The sequence below is a fragment of the Amphiprion ocellaris genome, chromosome 16 (assembly GCF_022539595.1).
Source record: "Amphiprion ocellaris isolate individual 3 ecotype Okinawa chromosome 16, ASM2253959v1, whole genome shotgun sequence".
In the NCBI taxonomy this organism is placed as follows: Eukaryota; Metazoa; Chordata; class Actinopteri; family Pomacentridae; genus Amphiprion; species Amphiprion ocellaris.
This window is the reverse complement of record NC_072781.1, coordinates 12,059,300-12,073,219: the sequence shown is the minus strand read 5'-3', so window position 1 is coordinate 12,073,219 and position 13,920 is coordinate 12,059,300. Positions and strand designations below refer to the sequence as shown.

The window sequence follows — 13,920 nt, the reverse complement described above, 5'->3', positions numbered from 1 at the left end:
TTGTGCTAGGTTTGGTAAAAAGGTTGGCAATTCAACAAAACGAATGAACTGAAAATACACTGCAGTAACCTGAAATTGCAAATTTATTTGACTTGAAAACTGTTAATTATAACTCACTGAGCTGTCAGCTGTGATCAACAAAAGGGACTTTAACAGCAGCCATCCTGAACTTTCTTGAACTTCACGATTTGTGTCCTCATCCGCCCTCTTGAAGAACCGTACCACCTCTTCACGAGCTCCTTCTGTAAATGCAAATCTGATTTAGTTACCCATGACTACGGAGCACTAACAGGGCCAAAAAGTCAGAAACAGCAAATCAAAGACAGCAAGACTGATATAATACAGCTGCTTCACTGTCTACTGTCACAGTAATGATTCAATCTAAATTTAGCATACAGAGGAAGCATTAATATAAGAGTTTACATTCTATTTCCAGTCACCAAAATTGCATTCTGTTTCTGTCTGTAGAAAGGGACAGGATTTGTTTACTGCACAATGCTTCCTAATAACTTATATGACAGCGGTGTGTACCAAGAAGTACATACCAACAATAAAGAAAGAAAAGTTACACTTTTATGAAGTTCTAAACAGCTACCACATGCACCATGTTAGTGGCTTTACTAAAACCCATACTAATGCTGCATCAAAAACCAGAAGTATCTACTTCCCTAAATTACTTTCTTTTTCCTGCAGGCAGAAAAATATAAGTTTCATATAAACAACTAGTGACAGAGGCCCCTCTGTTGAGGGTGCAGGGAAAAGAGATGACAAAAGAAATTTGACAGAGCATTGGCAATGTACAACCAGAGAAACCGGAGCTACTTATTAGGTATATCCTCACTCTGTGAACAGATTTCATATTTTATATTTTTCATTAAAATCAATTGCATTTACAACATGAAAAAATGCACTGGAAAACAATCACAGCACACAGAAAAAGCAGAAGTAGACATAGCTTCAGGAAAGTCCCTCTGCTTGGAATTAACTGCGTTGTATTTCCTGATAGAAGCAATTGTTTCACCTGCAGGCCTTTCTGCCAGTCTGTTGTGAATGTTATCGATGACAGTGTCAGCAGTAAAAGCTGCAAGCCCCTTAATGTCCAAACTTTCAACTCTGCCCCCATCCTCGCAGACCTGGGATCAGAGAAGAGATAGTCCATCATACTAAGACACTGGAGAAAAACAAAAAAAAACAATTGAGCTGTTAAATACTTCACAATTTAATCTAAATGTTTTGCAAGTACACTTTCAAATCTGAGTTTTATTAATTTCATCCACCACATATACATGTACCTATATCTAATCATAACACAATACAGTTCAACAACAAAACCAAATACAGTCCCTAAAATTAGTTCCCTCAGCACGTTTTTAAAAGAATTTCAACAAAAACTGAAAATTATAACTTTGACTTAAATTTGGATTATTAATTGCAGACATTTTGTATTAACCCTCTGAACCCCAAAACCCACAAGCGAGTTTGACAGACATGTTTTCTTTAAAAAAAAAAAGAAATCACTGTTTTACATATATAACCCTTTGATGCGTAGACCACATCAGGAGATACTCATTTTCCATTGGATTTGGGTCACTTTTGACCCATGTTATGCATCAAAGGGTTTAAAAAATGAGAAAACAAAAAGCACAGTCAGATTTCCAACTTTCCAGTGGTTTGACCTACTCATCTGTGATGTGTCATTCAGTTGGAAAATTTAACCAAATCTAATCTTTGTCAATTGTTATAGTTTATCAAAAACACCTAATTTTTCGTGAACTGTTGTTAAAAAATGCAAAAAAATGCAAAAATTCTGCTATCCTTAGTGCAACCCTGAAGCTATTAGTAACCAAGCTACAACCGTTAGTATTGTGACAAGAAATTAGGAACTTTCTGGTTGAAATGCAGGCTGTGTTTACACAGAGCAGACAAGAGATAAGTATGGAAATTGATTAAAAATGGAAGCAGTAACATATCTATAGCATGTAGAGTCACCAGTATTGTTAACACATCTGGACACTTGGGAAAATGTTGTAGATGCTGATTATACTTTTTTTTTCGATTTTGGGAAATAAATATTCAAAGAAATCCAATTTTGTTCTCTTTTTTCTGATTAATAGCATCCTAACTATGTCACACCGGACAGTAGACCTTTTGGAGTTTTCTCTTCTACTTGACTAGTCATGGTTGTGATGTTTCCATACAGGTGCAGGACTTCATATTGTAACGAAAAATGAGCCCGCAGTACATAAAAACGCAGCGGGAGCAAAAATGCTCAGAAACTGATGGGGGTCAGAGAGTTAAACTGGTTATGTCTGGTCAAAACCTGACAATTGAGTGTTAATTTAAATGTAATGTAATGTGTAATTAATGCCACAAAATGTCATTTTTCATGCACTGGGTTGTATTGTTCCAACTACTGTATGTCTTCACCTGTAAAGTGCTGGATATGAAGTTTAGGACCATATTGTAGCAGGATATTTGCTTTTACTAATGCACTACGCTATAAATAATAGAAGCCAGAGCATACAGTACACTCTTTTCAGTTCCATAAGAGGATATCGCATTTCACTGAGTTTGCTGTTGTTAAGTGAGGCTCTATGTTCTGGTCAAATCTCTGGTCATGAGGCTTTTACATACACCCGCACACACAAACACACACACACATATGCACAGACACACACACAGAACCACACACAAACCAAAACTGATTACGTCTGTAGCTCTAAGTCCGGTCAGAGATCAGTGATGGAATTTAAAGTGTGCACGGAACGAAAGATGCAAATTTTCTCGGGAAATGTGACACAGTTAAAGCATAGTAAATGAGAAATTCTACTTTTTCCAATTAATCAAAGCGCAGCCTGAAGCCATGGATCTGAAGTGCTTTGTATTTCATGTGACAGCTCAGTGAACTGATTTACGGAGAAACAACAGCAGAGAACTTATCCAGTGACCACATTATTTTGGCGAGTCTGTTTAATCATTTCAAAGTTGACTTTTAGTTAGTAGTGTGCTTCTGCTTTACATCATCATGGCCTGATCCAGTATGGCTTCTCCAGATGATGTCCCTGTGTATATTTCATTCAAAATATAACTGAAAATGATGAATGAATGGACAATATGAGATGTGCACATTTTTGTTTCAGTGGCTCATACCTGTATGTAGAGAGGCAGGACTTTGACCAGATGCTCCTCTCGCCGCTCTAAAGGAACATGGTCAGTTATGTGGCCGAGGCTCGAGTATGTGTGAATTCCCAACTCCTGCAGTTGCTCCCTGAGCACTTGTGGGAGTTGAGGGTTGCTAGAAGAGCCCTCCACTTTCTCTGACTTCAACTCCACGGAGACAGATAACTCCCCTGAAGCACTCAGCTCTCCAGTTTCCTTATTAATCCTCTCCCCTTTAACAGTCTGGTCCTGGAGGGGAAAAACAAGAAGTCTTCAGGCCAAGCTCCATCTTTTTTTTTTTAGATACTGTGATACTACATGATCTTCACAATATGATTTAATCACATTTCCTCAGCCTGTTTCATGTATTACCTCAGATTAGTATCGCATATTTCCACAGGGCTGGGATAAATTTGACCCAAACCAAACCTTCTCCCCTTCTTGCCTGAATACAGTGCCTTCATTGAGAAATCACCAGACAGAAGAGCAGACCTCTGGCAGTCATGTGCCTTTCTTAATTACTGGTTATCAGCCTCTGACCGATCCATAAACTATGGTTGATGTTCAGCTGTTTCAGTTCAATTCAGTTTTATTTGTTGAGCACCTATTCACAACAAAGGTTATAGCAAGGCACTTCAGGTAGTAAGTTCAAGACCCTAGAATATCATATTATGGAGAAAAACCCATGAGCAGGCACTTGGCAACAGATGTCCAACTTTTAATTACAGCCATAACTTGATATTTGGAAACATATTACCAGTAAATGTCAGCTTCAAGCTTCAAATCTACTCCTTCATGTCCAACTTTTTACACTGATCTTTAAATTTCAAGAGGCCAAATAGTTCAGTGTCCCAATGTAGTGTTTTGTCATCAAAATAAATTACGCAGCAGTCTGAGAATTCAGTAATCTTTTGTGTAAGAATGACAATATGACCTTATATTAGGCTCACAAACACCAAAATGGCAAATCAGGGTCTTTGTACTTCCAAAAATCACACTGATATTGCCCTAATAAAATCTGAGGATGTTGAGAATCGCTTAACATTTCTCCCAGTTTGTAGACTAAGATGTAATTTGTCATCCTGGAGGCTGTGAATGTACATGTGACACTTCCATGTCACACCAAATGACATGTAGCTGTGTGACTGTAGCTTCACTAGAGCACTGTTTCCTCATTACCGTGATATTATTCTGGGCACTTTCTATTTTGAGACACACACTCATGATGAACAATAGGGGGAAATTTTTGGGGACACACTGATTTACTGATGAGATGGAGCAGAAAAGTCAGTTGTGATGATAAGTAAAGGCAAAGGCAGCTCACATTCCAGAGAAATTCATTAATACTTTGATGTTTCCCCATGCGAGAACGTTCTGTGTGCAGTTCATGCGAGTGAGAGGCTGACAGTAAGCACAAACACACTTTATATTGCTTGGCACTTGTGAAAGCAACACATGACTCTTGTGAGTTTTTCAGTCACACACAGTCAAGTATGTCAAAATGAAAGATGCATGTGATCCACAGGACAGTAGCACTTCTTTTTGCCTTTAATAAGTGTTTGCAAAGTATAATCATTCATACAACAGACAGTTAAATCCTGATACTCTTACCTGTGTGAGAGCCATCTGGGAATTTCCAGGTTCTAAGTGGACGTTGTCATCTTTGCGGTGTTATTCCAACTGAGTGAATGGTCTGAGTCTGTTCCCATGTCAGGAGGAAGAGACAAGCAGAGGCCTGCTAAGGCATGACCAGCGCAGTGTGCAGACCCTTCTGTACAATTACCCGCCCCTTACTAATCTGCACTGAGCAGACTGAACTTTGAGCAAGCAGAGCAACTCCTATCAGCTGGTGCAGGTCATGTGCCTCCCAACTTCCTTAGAGAAGCAGAAGTGAGAAACAGTTGTTTAGCTGGTTGGATGGGGCCCTCCCACTGCAGCTCACAGAGTCCCTTTTCTTTTTATAGCCTGTCCTGTAAGGCTGTAACGATATGAATCACAACGACAGGATCTCATGATTCACCACAGAAATCCACAGACAGCTTGTAAATACAGGTTAATGTGGATAGACTGATTAAACTTACCAGTGACAAACACTGATTTGTGTTTAAAGGGGTTCAAGTATATTAAATATAACTTTAGGGAGCGCAAACATGATTGCAAAGTGCTTCATGATTACTAAAGATGATAACGCAATTGTGTAAATAAAATTAGCTAAGATATACAAACAAATCAAAGCAAGAAAGCCTCAATAAAATGGCTTCAAGAAGAGATTTTAAACACCGAGTTGATTCAACATCCAAATGGAGACTATATTTTATAATCTATGATGCAGGACAGAATATAGTACCACAAATCTTTAGCACCGACTAGAAATTTCTTTATGGATGACCTGAGACACCCAAGAGGAATCAGCAGCAATCTGTGTTCCTTAGAATTAAAAAAAAAAAAATTGAAATAAATCCTAAATAAGGCACAATAAATCACAATAAGCCAAAGGAGCAAAGCCAGCAACAAAACAGATTTTGTGTTACATCTTGTAATTGAGGATCAATCAGTTTACCCTCATTGTGGGATATAAGAATTAACATGGATAAACGGCGCCATCTGGTGAGTATTAATGATGCAGAAATGTGCCGCCAGATACTGAGAGAAAAACATGCCAGAGTTACGAAATCCCACTTTTAAAACCGGATTAATCAGTAATTTTAGTTTTAACTGGGGACACTTTAGCAAGAAGTTCACGTGTAACAGTGACTTTAATCAGCTGGTAGTTTGGCTCATTTGGGCAATGTGACTAAACAAAGCCATTATTAATAAACTTTGCATTTGTCCAATATGAAAAGTTAGAATTTCAGCAATAAAGGAAGTGTTACGGGAAGGAGTCAGAGAATCCAGGCACAGATAGCGGCAGACAGGTGGTCCAAGAGAAAGAGGTCTTTATTTTAACAAAACAGGAACTAAACCAATACAGAAAATGGGTAACCGAACAGGGGGGAAACTAAACCAAATAAGTGACACTACTAAAACCAATACTAAGATTCCAAAAACGGAAGTCGACAAAGCTAAAGTGAGTTAGCAACACTAAGCTAACGGGTACTCACAAGATGGAGGAACGGACAACAGGGGGGGAACAGGCTTAGAGAATCCAGGGCCAGACTGAGACGAGACAGGAAAAACAGGCTGGAGAGTGAAGCAGGGCTGGTGAGAACCCAGGAGGATAACTGAGTCCATGTGGGGAAATCCAGGAGGGGGAAAAACAGAGTCCAAAAACTGGAGAAACAGAGTCTATATGGAAACTAGCCTATGAAGGCACGTGGGTCGATGATGCAGCGGGGAGTGAATGAAAGCACGGGGCTGAAATAGCAGGTGGTGAAGTAGAGAACAGGTGAAAAGAGTGAACTAATTAGTGCAGCTGATGTGCATCACTGCAATCAGCAAGGTGCAGGCAGGTGAGTGAGACAAGGGAGACAGACAGATGCAGAGACCAACAGACACCAACAGAGGGAACCAGAGGGACAAGACAATGAGAGAGAGACAACAGAGATGACAGGATGAGTGAGAAAAATACAGAAGAGACAGATGACAATGACAGGAAGAAGGGGAAAAGGAAGAAAAGAGGAAGAAGGAGAAAGAAGGGCAGGGGCTAGAGCAGGATCATAACGAGAAGTCTGCAGAATTATTCAAAACAAACAAGAATGACCATGCACCTGATGTTAACTCATATCTCTGAAGTCAAAACCAGTTCCGTCGCGCATTGTAACTCATTTTCAAGCCATTTTATTCTCTGCAGTCCTGCTCACTGTTGCCTGCAGCCAATAACATCAAGTGTTTTGACAGAGCTTTGGCTAAACGCAAGTCGTTACTTGCATTATCCCTCTGAGCTAAAAAAAATACAAAAAAACCAAAACAAAACAAAATCACTTCTCACGCAGTGTTCAGGCATGATGCAATTTCTGAACACCGGAAATTAACCCTTTGATGCACAACATGGGTCAAAAGTGACCCAAATCCAATGGAAAATGGGTATCTCCTGACCCATACTGCGCATCAAATGATTAAAGTCTTGCTGAGCTGTTGAAAAATAAAAATAAAACACCAAAGAATGAAACAGGATCAGAAAGAAGTGTTTATGTAGAAATTGAAGTTCCTAGAAATTATTTAGTATTTTTTTTTCTGTTGTAAAATGTGATGATGTGATGTTTTGTTTTTTGCTACATCGTGTCTGTTATGTTATTGTTTATCTGCTTGTTTGTCTTTTTTGGAAGAACACAAGTTTGTTTTCTTATCTGTAAATTCAGTTTATGATTAGAATCTTTCTTTTTTTGTACAGTAATTAATTTACTGTGGTTTTTATTTGTATTTTGTCTTTTTGGTTCTGATTTGTAATCTCGAAGCTGTAAAGAATTTATAGAAATTCCAACATTTTGTTCTTTTAAAGGCCTTTTTATGTGTTATAGACTGCAATATTGAATAGAAGGAATAATCACCAAAAAATGTGCATTTATCCTTAAACTCATGTTAAAAACTTTTCGTTTCTTAGGTGTTTGCTTTAAAAAATATATCTTAACATTTGTTAAAATTATCTCTACAAATAATGGGTGATTAACTTTCTGCTTTGATCAAAATATTTCTTTTTACACACAATTTGCCTCTCTTCGGAAGTGTCGCTGTATTTATAGCGACCACGTGTTTACTTGGCGCGCTGACATCACCGGTCATGTGACCTGCATTCCCCAATGAGGTGTCCAGGGCGTGGTCTGCCTCAATCAGTTTAGCACAATGAAAGATCCCCGTTACTTTGCAGCGACAGATGATCTCCCAGCTCACTTTACATTATGATGTTGTAGCTTCCCGAGCTGATTTTGTTTCCTTCTCAGTTTTTCTGTCGGTGGAAACAGCAGAAGATCAGCCTGTGTGCGTCAGTCAAAATGCATCCGATGTGCTCCGGCAGCGGTGGAGACATATTTGACTGTATACAGCGAGGAAATATTGAACAGTGTATACACTTCGTGCAGAATGACCGATCAATCCTCAAGCAGAAAGGTAAGACAGAATAGAATACGGCGCAAACTCAAAGTCTGGTTTCGTCTTTTATTCATGCACATTTGTTAAAGTGGGCTCTTCCTGTTGTGTTTAGCCTCTCCCTGATGGCATTTCCTGATTTTCTCATATTAAATCCAGGAACTGTTTACAAATATAAGACGCCTTTATTACTCATGTTATGTGTGTGCATTACCTGTCTTCTGAACTCTCATATAACCAGGCTAATGTGGACATATCGCAGCATGCACAGCTCTAATTTTACACCATGTTATTACATACTTGATCATTCTCCAGCGTCTCCTGATGTGATTTTGTCTCAATGCCAAGGAGAAACCTGACCTCCCTGCAGCTCCTCTGTGACATGGTCTGGCACAGATCCTGTGATGGACAGATGGATAGATCCTGTGACAACACAGCACAAAGTCACATTGTGCTGAAGGAAGCCTAACCCCAACTCCAGAGGGTTTTTTTTCCTTTACAATCAACAGGCTGACAGAGCGTGCATTTGTGTCAGCTTTATATTGTTTGTCAGAGAGAGGGCAGATCAGTATGAAGATCAGCATCCTCAAGCCTGACTGTGATGTATTTGTGTTCCTGCAGGCTGGGGTGGCTTCACCCCGCTCCACTACGCAGCCCTCCATGGCAACCGCTCCCTGGTCGACCTTTTCCTCAGTACCGGAGCTGATCCGAACCTGACATGTGATGCAGGACAGACAGCCTTTCATTTTGCCTGCAGGTGAACAGCAGATGCACATTTAGGCTGTCCCTGGATTGTAGAGGTGATGGTGTGATGCAAGCACTGTGCTCTTTTCTCTGTACTTGATCCTGCCTAATTGCACTTTGTTCTCCCACCAGGCAAGGGAACATCTACATCATACATCAAATGATGCAGTATGGAGCTGATTTGCAGCTCATAGACCTGCAGGGAAAAACATCACTGCATCATGCAGTTACTGGAGGAAGCATGTAAGTGGAGGAAACATCACACCACAGACAATTTTTTTTTTGGTTTATTGGTGTGATTAACTGGTAGTTATCTTTCCCAGTGTTGCAGTGCACTATTTGTGGGAGACGGGAATGTTCCGGTTCTCGGACACAGACATGTACAAGGTGACGCCTCTTCATCTGGCTGCATCCACAGGAAACACAGAGGTGGTTCGATATTTGCTCAGAGACCAGGTATGACTTAATCTTTGCTCTCTCACTCATTCACAAGCTTTAGTTGGCCAACAGTAATACACAAGGTGTATGTAAAACAGTAGCTGTTGTTGCTACACAGAATGAGAATCAACATGTAAAAATGTACTGTGGCTTTACTGAACTTGTAGTCACCTTTTGCTCATTGTGTTGTGTCTCCAGCCCACACATTTACTGTATTGTTAAGCCTCACTCCCAATAAGCACTCATGTAAAACTGCCAGGAGCAATCTTAAATAAGAAAACTAAGATGACTAAATAACTGTACACATCACAATACAAAATAGCTTATAGCTGAAATCAAATCATGTAACCAGATTCCAGAGTCCCAAATGCATTATTTAACATTCAGATTTTGTAATGTTTTCCCCTGAAAACCCTATCTACTCTCTCAGATAGCCCCCGCACAGATGCAATCTGCTCTGCTACTGCTGAAACCTGTTTACACTCAGATATACGTTTGGTTGCACAAATGTCCTGTGCTATCAGACTGCTTCTGTGCGCTAGCCAAACTACTGCTCTCAGATTTGTGCTCGCTCTCTCGGATCTTTGAGAAACACCCCTGTCAAAATTCCCCAATCAACAATGTCAGACATGACTGTGACCAGTGGCATCATCACTGCCTCCTTGAAAATGGGCTTCATTTACTTCTTTTTGCAGTTTTAAGGAGGACCACAGCAGGGAGCATTGGGACAGAGACAGGACAGGGTTGTGAGGGAAAGCATAACAAAATCTCAAAAAAGAGGCCACATACTTGAATGGAAATGAATCCACATTATGATAAACAAAATCATAGCCCACACACATGGAAATATAAAAAACGATCAGTTAAATTTCAAGATGCTTGATCATACAGGGGCCAGTGCAGTTTTTACTAGATGTGCATCATCTTTAAGCAGCCATCCACCCTCAGCCCTCTGTTTGTGTTCCAGAGGTGTGCTGTGGATGCAGTTGACCAGCAGGGGGCGACAGCGCTTCACGTTGCAGCAGAGAGGGGCGGAGTGGAGGTGTGCTGGACACTGCTGCAGAGAACAGGGTGCAGGATGCTCCATCAGAAGAATCACAGCGGCCTCACGCCACTGGATCTCAGCAAACAGGGGAAAGCATTTAGGTGAATCTGCTCCCTTTAGAAATATCTGGAAAAACACTGACTAGCAGGGCACTGCGTGGGACAGTCACACCCTGTAGCGCCTTTATAATATCCAGTAGGCTTGCCTTGCCAGGTTACATTTTTCTCCTGGGATTATGATGCTGATTAATACTATGCTGTATTTTTCTCCAGACATCAGCAACTCACCAAACTACTGAGTCGGTACATTAATGAGCCAATACACCACAAGCCCAGAGAGTCTCATGGTAAATATCACTGTGTAGTTTTCATCATTCATTTGCAATAAACAACATGGATAATGATTATGTTGATAACAATGGTAATGATAATGATAGATCTGTGACACTGAAAATGCTTTGTGTGTGTTTATATTTTGAATGCACTCATATGCATTGGGACATTTATATACTGTCTTGTTTGTCACCAGTTTTATACTACTGGACGCTGTTTTTTCCGACCCTGAGTGGAGCTGCCATCCTGCTGATAGCAGCTATGTTGGGAGGCTATGGGGGGCTAACCTGTGGTTTGCTGTTCCCCTGGCTGGCCAGAAGCATTTTCACACAGTACCACCGCATGACCACATATCAAAGGTTTGACCAAAATTGAAGTACATATATAGTTGTTATCAGTTTGTTGTATTACTTTACTGTCTGTTTTCTATCCCTGTTAAAATGGCATCTGCTGTCCTTCTAGGTTACCTAACCCTGTCTACTTGGGAACCCTCTTAGCTGGTATGTTCCATTCCCTGCTCTGCTTCTATGGAAAAATGATGCCTAATATCCTTAAAAGCCCTAATAGACTAATATACCCATAATGTATACGCCCATTCATATCTGTTTTATTATCTGTCTTTTTTGCCTAATCGATTGGTCTGTTGGTTTGTCCAACACTTTGGTTCAGAGAGGGATATCTCAACTAAAGGATTGCTTTGAAAATTAGGACTGAAATTATTTGCTCTCTCAAGATGCTTCCCAAATATTATGGTGACATGGTATTCCCAAAGTGATTACTGGATTTCCATGAAAGTACATGTGAATATTCATGGTTCCCAGAGGATGAGTCCTAATAGTTTTGTTTACACCCTGGCCCTTTGTCTTTTCCATCATCAAGTCAGTGTCTTTTGCCATTGACTTTTCATTGAATGAGCACATTGCAGTGGCATTTGTTAAGAAATTTAAAACTCCCCATTGAATGCATGGTTTGCATCTTAGACACTCCACAAGCTTTTCAACTGGCCAGTGCTCCCTTAGGTGGGTCTCCGATATACACAGTAAGACAAATGTTGTCAGATTTTTTTGTGTGAAAATGACATGGGCTCGTCCTTAACTTTGTGAATGTGTGTGGCCAACCAGTGCTTTGGCTCAGGTGTCACTGGTCCACTTCACCATACTCCTCGGGTTGTTCTGTAAGGTTCTGACTCAGGACCCCGGGGAACTGGACAGAGCAGATGCAGATCCTCGGTTCTCCTGTATTGCTGACCTGGTGGAGAACAACCAGAGCCCTCACAGGTTCTGTCCGTACTGTGAGGTAAGACATTCACGCTGATGGATGTCACAGCAGCAATTTATTCTTCATGCCATAGAGAAAGAAACGTTTTGAATGAGCATGATGTAAAGTTGGAGATTCATGCTGGATTTCTTCCTTCTAGTATGTTGCTCTTCTTCCCTCTCTGTGTTTGTTTTCCTCACAGTTGTTTCAGCCTGACTACACTAAACACTGTAAGCTGTGCGAAGTGTGCATAAAAGACTACGACCATCACTGCCTTTTCCTCAACCGCTGCGTCGGCCGGGGTAACCACCGCCTCTTCCTCCTCTTCATCCTCTCCATGGTGACTGCACACCTTCTTTTCATCGCCACAGCAACAAGTTACCTGTACAGCAAGATGTCCGCGGGCAGTTCCGGCTTGTCGTCGTGGCTCACGTTGTTCGGGGAGGAGTTCTGGGTTGTGGTCATGATGATCATGAATGCACTGACACTCCTCTGGGAGGTGTGGCTTCTGACTGAGCAGTTTGAAGCCGTCGCCACGGGAACGACCACCTACTTCAGACAGTGTGAAAGCTCAGCGCGGCAGAGGTCACTCGGACAACGCTGGGTTTTAGTGCTGTCGTTTCTCCTGGAGGGTCGGAGACGGGTGGGCAGTGGACAAACCAGGGAGGACAAAACTGCCATAGACATTTAAAACGGACATTGTGTGCAGCTGATTAGAAGACTGATTCATCGTGTCTCATTTACAAATATTCATTATTGCTTTAAAGCCTTTGGTGTGCAGTCAATTTTGTGGCAATGTCCTCCTTAGATTCAGCATTTCTCTAATGCCATATTACACCTTGTACTTGAAAGTAAAATTTTGTTACATCTTAATATTATATTTTAATATCAAATAGATCATAGAGTCGGCAGCAGACAAAGGGGCTTGCAGGATAACTACCACTAAGAGTTTACTAGTTTTTAGAGACCACACTGAATAACAGAAGTGTTTTAATTCACTTGCTGGTTTACATAGTAATGTGTGAAATACGGGATATTTCATAAACTGTTCTAGCACAGAGCACCTCTAATAACATGAGCACCCTCAATTTAACCTGTTTACATATCAGTACACTTTTTAATGTCAGTTTTATTTTTCCTTTAAATAAAGGTTTGTCATGGTGTAAAACACACTGTAGATCAAAGTTTATGTACTCTTAACTTTAGCAAGTCCCGTGATTAGCTTGAGCTAATGGTTAATAGCAGGTGCACTGAAAGACTTTGTTCCTGGCGTAATGTCATTACCTCTCCAGCCTGCTCCCAGTCATTTGTGCCATGACACTTCCTCTGCTCTCACTAATGGGACATGCTCTTTTCATGCCTTCAATTACACACACTCATTTCCTATGTGTCCCTGAGGACCATATTTCTAGATTATAGATGATGTTCTCCACACCCTTCACAGGCTGGTGTGTCCAGACTGTGTGAGTGGCTACGTCATGTGATATAATTTAGTGTCTACTGTACTGCCTTTTGTGCACATGGAGTGATAAAGCTGAGCACATGCGAGCCTGTGAGACTGAGTGCTTTTACTGTATTTCTTTGTCCCTGAATCAGTGTTCGTGTATCCAGCTGACTGCCACTTGTCGATTTTCCAGTATATTTTATGTGTGCTAATGTATTTCATCTGTGGTGACACAGCGTCCTTCGATTTCCAAGATGATATCTCATTCGTGCCATAATGTTTTTTATGCTGTCGAAAAATACATGTAATAAAAACACATCTGTCATTTATATATAAAACGACACAAATTTTTATGTTTTATGTCGCTGTATAGTCAAGAGAAACAGGCTTTTAAGAGCGTTACAGATTCAATGCTTGTGACCTTCCCTCTTGATTTACATAGGCAAAGCACCAGCAGGCAGGGCACTGAATTTTGAACA

At 40.6% G+C, this 13,920-nt stretch overlaps 2 protein-coding genes across 7 annotated transcripts in view; one reads left to right on the top strand and one right to left on the bottom strand.

Annotated features, from left to right (window-relative positions):
* wdfy4 (WDFY family member 4) overlaps window positions 1–6,454 on the bottom strand; it is a 43,240-nt gene extending 36,786 nt beyond the window's left edge. For 2 of the 6 annotated variants that reach the window (XR_002746924.3, XM_023283717.3), the window contains exons 1-5: window positions 6,261–6,454; window positions 4,771–5,137; window positions 3,151–3,408; window positions 1,022–1,133; window positions 118–242 (exon numbers count right to left, since the gene is read on the bottom strand). Coding sequence is in view for 5 of the 6 variants with exons in the window: in XM_023283717.3 (XP_023139485.2) it covers window positions 118–242; window positions 1,022–1,133; window positions 3,151–3,408; window positions 4,771–4,785 (510 nt within the window). In the remaining variant the exon portion in view is untranslated. The remainder of the gene's footprint in view (window positions 1–117; window positions 243–1,021; window positions 1,134–3,150; window positions 3,409–4,770; window positions 5,138–6,260) is intronic. The other 4 variants (XM_055018775.1, XM_055018776.1, XM_023283715.3 and 1 more) reach the window with 4 other exon arrangements.
* A 1,462-nt stretch (window positions 6,455–7,916) lies between these two features.
* On the top strand, window positions 7,917–13,169 carry si:ch211-223a10.1 (putative ZDHHC-type palmitoyltransferase 6). Its single transcript, XM_035954399.2, has 10 exons — window positions 7,917–8,202; window positions 8,803–8,938; window positions 9,058–9,168; window positions 9,249–9,381; window positions 10,331–10,509; window positions 10,681–10,754; window positions 10,937–11,099; window positions 11,203–11,285; window positions 11,846–12,036; window positions 12,200–13,169. The coding sequence occupies exons 1-10, from the start codon at window positions 8,088–8,090 to the stop codon at window positions 12,686–12,688; spliced, it is 1,674 nt and encodes a 557-aa protein (XP_035810292.2). The 5' UTR covers window positions 7,917–8,087; the 3' UTR covers window positions 12,689–13,169.
* The last annotated feature ends 751 nt before the right edge of the window (window positions 13,170–13,920 follow it).